The 6,896-nt window shown below is 34.0% G+C and overlaps 1 protein-coding gene across 5 annotated transcripts; it reads right to left on the reverse strand.

The window, feature by feature from the left end:
- Positions 1-381: 381 nt before the first annotated feature.
- Positions 382-6,484, reverse strand: LOC107613909 (uncharacterized). 5 transcript variants are annotated; one of them, XM_016316100.3, is made up of 12 exons: positions 5,691-6,483; positions 5,427-5,537; positions 5,148-5,332; positions 4,358-4,865; positions 3,853-4,003; positions 3,470-3,580; positions 2,780-3,137; positions 2,097-2,336; positions 1,796-1,865; positions 1,295-1,467; positions 928-994; positions 382-803 (listed from the first exon to the last, which is right to left on the reverse strand). In XM_016316100.3, exons 3-12 carry the CDS (start codon positions 5,265-5,267, stop codon positions 637-639), a joined length of 1,965 nt encoding a protein of 654 aa, XP_016171586.1. In that variant the 5' UTR covers positions 5,268-5,332; positions 5,427-5,537; positions 5,691-6,483; the 3' UTR covers positions 382-636. The 5 variants fall into 5 exon arrangements, with proteins under 5 accessions (XP_016171586.1, XP_020964207.1, XP_016171585.1 ...); XM_021108548.2 differs by lacking the exon at positions 5,427-5,537 and having other exon boundaries at positions 6,205-6,484; XM_016316099.3 differs by lacking the exon at positions 5,427-5,537.
- Positions 6,485-6,896: the final 412 nt, after the last annotated feature.

Consider the following 6,896-nt stretch of genomic DNA (forward strand, 5'->3'; position numbering starts at 1 on the left):
ATCAAAACTAGTTACTAATTATTTATATATAAATGTATTATTCGATTTATTTTTAATGTGTATTTACATTTTAATATATATTTTATACTAGTGGCTGATTTTGATGTATTTATATAATGATTTTGATGTACTTAATCATTAAAAAAATATAATAATTAAGTACTGCGTTATTTGATAATTCGGTAGCTACGAAACAGCTTTTTCTAAAAAAATAAAAATAAAAACATTTTGAAAATGATAAAGCTGTTTTGGAATTTATATCACAAAAGACTATATATAATATATCTTTACAACTAATTTTAAATTGTAAGTTTTTCAAAAACACGCAAAAACAACGAAGAAGACCTCATATATGTTCATGGCCGTTTCACAAAAACAATATATCCATCCATGCAACAGTTATTGGAAATTCACTTTCAAAAAGAAAACATTTCTGTTCACCAACACATTAATGATCATAACAAAAGATAAAAGTAAAGCGAGATAACAGATAACTTGGGACCAAGCAACAAACTCAGCTGCTATACTTAATATAACGCACATCGATTGTCAAATCAGTAAAATAAAAACTACTTTTGTTTTTCATACACTAAACAGAAATCAAAGGAAGAGAAAAATCTAGAAAGTTTGTTGATTCTATGCCTTGGAGTCAAAATCACTAGCCGATTTTTGCTTGCTTCTTAAGTTAGCCAACACCCTTGCAGCAGCCGAGTCTCTTGCTTCGCGAGGATTGGAACAAGTGTCACCCCCCAATGAACACTCAAAGTCGGGTCCTTTAAAGGTCACCAAAGCTCGGAATCCACCTTCATTAAGCAATGTATATATATAGTGCATGTCAAATACATGATAATTCTTCAACATAGGTATACAAGCAACATAACTGTATCACAAGAATCTTGGCTTCTACACCTAAATTGGACAACTTACCGTCTGATGGAGATACTCGATACATCGGTATGGTCCAAATATTTTCATTACATATACTGTCTAGTTCCTGCAAGATTAAACAGAGATCTGAGTACTTGTATGGAGATCAAAGGAACAGTTGCCATTGACTGCTAACTAACAGGTCATGAACATAAGCGTTATTATCAGTATTATCTAACAGTCTCCCACTGATAAAGCAACATTCATGGATCATGGGACCCTCTGTAGAAACAGATTAACAAGGCATCATAGATTCGTTAAACCGGTTCCTCTTGTTTTACTCAAACACATAACTTAAGCATGTGAATGCACCACAAACACCAATCACAACATGCATAATTTAGTATTAGGTTGGAAATTGTCTTGCCTGGCAAGGACTTTGTGCAATGAGTACAGAATCTCCCCCACTTTTCATCTTATTAGATGGAGCTAAGCATGGATCCTCAAGATTTTTTCTTATCCCTCCATGATTTCCTTCCCATGAATAATTACAACCCTCTATAATGGCATCTATCGTTGTTTCCAGACTATCTTCCACATCTGTTAAGCAAGCAAAACCAATCATCATCTTTTCAACCCACACATTGACAAAGTTTAAATGATAGGTGAAAATATCAGTTTGCTTAAGTCAATTATGCTCTCAAATACTATGCCTCTAATGCAAACAAAATTTGATGTGGTCATGAAATAGGGAAAATGCCAATAGGGAAATAACAGGCATCTTTTTTGAGAACTTGCTTGATATTTGAGAAAATTAATTATAAAAGGGAAGTAACTGAAAGAATGTTTTTCCTTTAACATAAATACCGAGAGAAGCAGACACAAAAATTAAAAAAAAAGGGACAAGCAACATTATAGGAAAACATACCAGCTAAAATTCTCTGAATTTTTTTATCGCATAGAGCAATATCCTCATCTATCATTTGACGCCGAAGAGTCTGCAGACAAAAACCAAGTATAAGATAAGTGCAAATGCAGGGCTTTTCACCATTCGAATTATATGAGAGTTGATCTCAAGTAAGCCAATAAATGGCAGTAACAAGCAAAAAAGTTTCTTTCACTATTTTATCAGGTTAATGATAAATAACCATGTGTAGGTGTCCATAGCCAGCTACTTAGAGTGAATTAAACATTAATGTCACCAAGAAAAGCAGTAAAAAAGTTTTTACCAGCTCATTCTTCTCTCGATTAAGAACAGCGAGGGATGTTTGTGACAGTGTCTCCCCCTTTGAATCTAATAAAAGATTTTGGAGCTTCTCAATATTTGAATGAGAATTATTTGCAACTGGAGCAGATTCTTCATGGATGCCTTTTTCAGAATCTTTAGAGCCCCAAATCTTATTACAAGCAGATTGATTGTTGGTCCCGCCCTCAGCAATAGGACTCATTGTTGGATCAACCTTCACAACCTGCCAGACACCATTGCCATGCAAATGGATGAGAGAAATAACAAATATTGAAATACATCTTTGAAAACTCTTCTTATGGAGGAAAACTAGTAAGTAGGGGAACAAAAATACTTCTTTGTAATTTGGAGAATATAGGTGTAAAATTGGTTAACTTACTAACCTCAAACACCATGGCACATTACAAACTTTCAATAGAAAAATATTATCTTAAAACAAAACTTAAAAAGTGAACACAGACTGGTGAACTAATAATCATTCATTGTGGATGCCAATATCTGCACATTCTGTCATTACTAAACAGACAAGGGGTAACAAAACTAAACTACATAAAAGAATTGAATTTAATCCCTGCTAGCTCAATTCTTAGTTCCAAGGTAGTACACCAACTGCAGTCAAAATGATAATTAAAAAAACAGAGTTAGTGAGAAAGAAACATTTGATACCTTAATAGGGTGTGTAAATCCATTGGAGTCGTGTTGCGTGGACTTATTTTCCATATTCTGATCTTCACTAACATGTAATGTATTGACATTAAGCTGGCATTCCTTATTTTGTGATGGAACAACAGAAGAATTGTTCAAATCCATATCCTGGGCCTCCTTGACAGAACCACACTCTGCAATGGTACAGCTTTTGTTGTTCTCTTTTTGCTGCATTGATTCTATATTATCACTGCTTAGCTTGCTAGCAAGGCCAACATTCATGCCCTTGCTTATATGTGATTCTGTCCCCTCGGCACCGTCTGCATTTGCATTTTTCTCTCCCAGGGTTGGTTCTTGCAAACTGTTGGAGTCGGTTTCTCTACACACACAAATATATTGCACCAAAAAATATGTCAAAAGGAAATATAAAATGGCAATGACTGATGATCAGAGGAACATCAAGGCTCTGGGACTTCTGATGATGTGCACAGAATCTATTTCTGCGATATTCCAATCATCCAACTATATAGGTTGGAAATGTCATAAGCGTGAAGAACTTTTACTGCCTGACATATTCACACAAGTTCAAGAGGTAAATTCGATAAAGCATGAACTGGCATCAAATACAGAAAGAGGATGTAAAAAGTCGAAAATATTGTAAAATCAACCTAAATCATGAGCTACAAAATGGGAAAGGAGAACTTCACCAACCTAGAAAACCATTCTGATATTACTTCAGAATAAGGAAGCAAATGGAAGAACTCAACAACTGGAGTGATACTCCAACTGCTAGAACTCATTTTGACCAGAGGACCCTGCAACCTATACCCAAGAGAAGACAAATCATTATGCAGAAAAATAAACAAAGTTTGTCTCAAGCCAGAATTCTTTATCAAAACGAAGTCTGCAACAAATATCCAAGCATTATTAAATCCTGAACACAAGTACCACTTCAAGTACAATGAGAAGATTCAGGTCAGCCTGTTGCAGACACCACTACACTATCAATGGAAAAGCTGGTGAAAGTGATGATGTCATTCACCCTTAGGACTAATTCATTGGCCAACAGCCAAAAAGAGGCAACTGAAGCAAACCTTTGAATTAAATCTCGGATATGAACTCGGTTAGCCTCTTGATTGATCAACTGGGAGCACTTCATTATAAAAAAGCGTGAAGCTTCTTTCTCTTTGCTCTCAGAATAAACAGTGTAGCTTCCCAAAACTGTAATATCAGTCTCATTGACACCTGTATTACATACAAAAATCATATTCAACTTTTCATTACAAAAAAAGTAGTTCTATCAAAACCTAACTACAATAAAATGACACATTAACAAGTGCTAGACTGCAAGTATGTTTAAATAACATTTTAGCACAGCACAATATTAACCAAAGAGAGAACAATATATGATTCAACAATAGCCTCAGAATAGATGGAAAGCATAAACAAAAACATGCCGCAAAATGTTGTAACCAGCTGCATCGAGAACTACACTACGTTATATAGATTGGATATGGAAAAATAGTCTGCCAATTTACAACTAAGTGCAACGGCGGCTCACAATAGACATGGCAATCATTTTTGTACAAGGATAATTACCTGCAGCTTCCTTTACAGCAGAGTACCCAATTTGCAGAAACTTTGTATTTTGAAGTTCATCAATGACTTTTCGCTTTTTGTAACACCTAGTTCCACTTTCGCTTGAAACAATAGAGCTTAAGCTGGAGGCATCCACATCTTTTTCAATCAGTGACCACACCCCCTTAGTGATGGAACTAGACAACAAGAAGCAATTTTCCATCTTACAGTCAACTAAAAGAACAGCAACTTTTGAAATAGGCCATCCCTCTACATTAGAAACACTTTTCAATGGATCTAGAGATCTACTTATATTACAAGCCTCCATGATCTTTTCTTCTGTTAATGATAGCTGGTTCACCGCATCGACAAGCTCAGTTTCATCAGACTTACGTGTCCATTTCATATATGCTAACAGACTTGGCCTCAGAGACACGGCCAACTTGCAAAATTCATCAAATGGTAGAAAATCTAGCTCCGGGTGCTGCTTTCTGTAGTAATAGTTATACAGCAGCACAACAGAATGCACCTAATGCCAACAACCAGAGTCATTAATAAATAACTAGGAAGACAATCATTTCTGCATACATTTCAATAAAAAGCATATTTGTGAACCTGTGATGCTTGCATTTCCTAATTGTAATTGACTAAGAACTTGAAAAGTATTATTGAGAAACCCTGTTTCAAAAGAAGACTATTATACCTTGTTCTATGTCACACACTTCAACGATGGTCAAAACAAGTCACATAGGTTAATCTTTGGATTGCTATGATTATTGTGCATAGATTATAGAGATGAAAAAAAGAATACCTGTTTTGCTATTGATTGCTGTTGAGATAGTGGAGGACTATCTTGGCTAGAAGCATTTGCAGCAAGAACTGGGTCAACCAATAATTCAAGCAACACCGAAACTACATTTGATGGTTCCATCTTCAATCCACTGATATATCCTTCCACTCACCCAGAGATTTCAGCTGTCACAAAAATAAGTATGACTGCAAAGAGAACAAAAACAAATCGTCATCATTTCTAAAAGGCAACATTTTTAATTTCAACAAACTAAAAGAAAAAATCACATTTTTGCAACACCTCGGGATAAAAGAGAGTATTTGGCTGGACATGCATGCTATACACTCTCAAAATCCCAACTTCACCACACAAAGTATTTGAATATTCCGAATAGAAACTTGACCCCTTTACCTATCTCATGAAAAAAAGTTCCCAAACAAACCGTTTAGAAATTAAGATTACGCCTTTTTACCCGGAATACACAAATGAAGATTTAATAGAAGAAGAGTTAGAGAAAGGAGAGAACTTGAAAATTGAAATGCAGACAGTAGAAGCATTACTCACTATTGCTCACTGACTCACTGTTTAAGGTTCTCAGTTCTCAGTTCTCAAATCTCAATTCTGAATTCTGTTTGTGAAAAGTGAAAGAGAAACTCTGAAATGTTGTGTGAAGAATGAAGACTGAAGAGTGTGACAGCAAAACACTTGAAATAGCAATTTGACGCACACTCTCACTCTGTCAGCTTTTTCAGGAACAGTTATTTTGGCTCAAAAAAAGAAAAGATAACACAAGTGAAGGTTTTTTATATATATATTTTTTAAATCTTTGGTTTTTTTTTTTTAATTTACGATTTTCTTAAATGAATTAATAAGACTACTACTTAAAAAAAACATTAAAATTTCTATATATTCTGCAGAGTAAAAATTATTCTTTTTCTATGTTAAATTATTAATTGATTATTATAAAGTAATTTAGTCATTTTATTATTTTAATTTTTTATTATATTTAAATAAAATTTACTCAAGAAAAAGGGCGAGTAAGATTCAGAGGAAGTTTTGTAATTATTTCCTGACATACCTATAATAATCTTAACACAGAAGTTGTCAATGAAATTTTTAACAAAATAATCTGGAGATCTGATACTCTTTTTCTTTTCAACACTAGAAAATCTCATGAATCTGATCAGTTTTATTTTTGATAGGCAAGATTCTCAGATAATAGACAAGTCTAGAACATACGTGAAACTAAAAAACAAAGATAAACATATTAAAGAATCAAGTTTTTAGAGAGGGAGAGAATTTTAACAAGTATTCCTGATGAATATTTCATAGTGAATTTTTTATTGAAAATTGAGTTGATCTATTACAAGGATGGACGCCTCTATATATAAAAGCTTACAAATAAATTTGAAATCTGCACAACAAATAAAAATAGGATATACAATAGATAAGAAGGAATCTTATCCCCTGCTACATTATTACATAAGATCTTGTCATTTTATTATTTTAATTTTTTATTATATTTAAATAAAATTTGAACCAAAATGTTTATGCGCATTATTTTTCGGGAGACATTAATTTGGCTCTTTTTTCTAAAATTGAAAAAGATGGTGTTTTTTTTTGTTTAAAATTGGCTGATAATGTGTAATTGCACATGGATAGACACTGCAAAAGGGCCTGTCCACCGGCATGGAAGACACGTGTTTTAGCACACAAGAGGCGTGTTGCAACATGCAGGTTGCACGCTGGCCACATGTCACGTGGAGTTGG

This window comes from Arachis ipaensis, chromosome B8 (genome assembly GCF_059453495.1).
Source record: "Arachis ipaensis isolate K30076 ecotype BB chromosome B8, ASM5945349v1, whole genome shotgun sequence".
NCBI classification, from domain to species: Eukaryota; Viridiplantae; Streptophyta; class Magnoliopsida; order Fabales; family Fabaceae; genus Arachis; species Arachis ipaensis.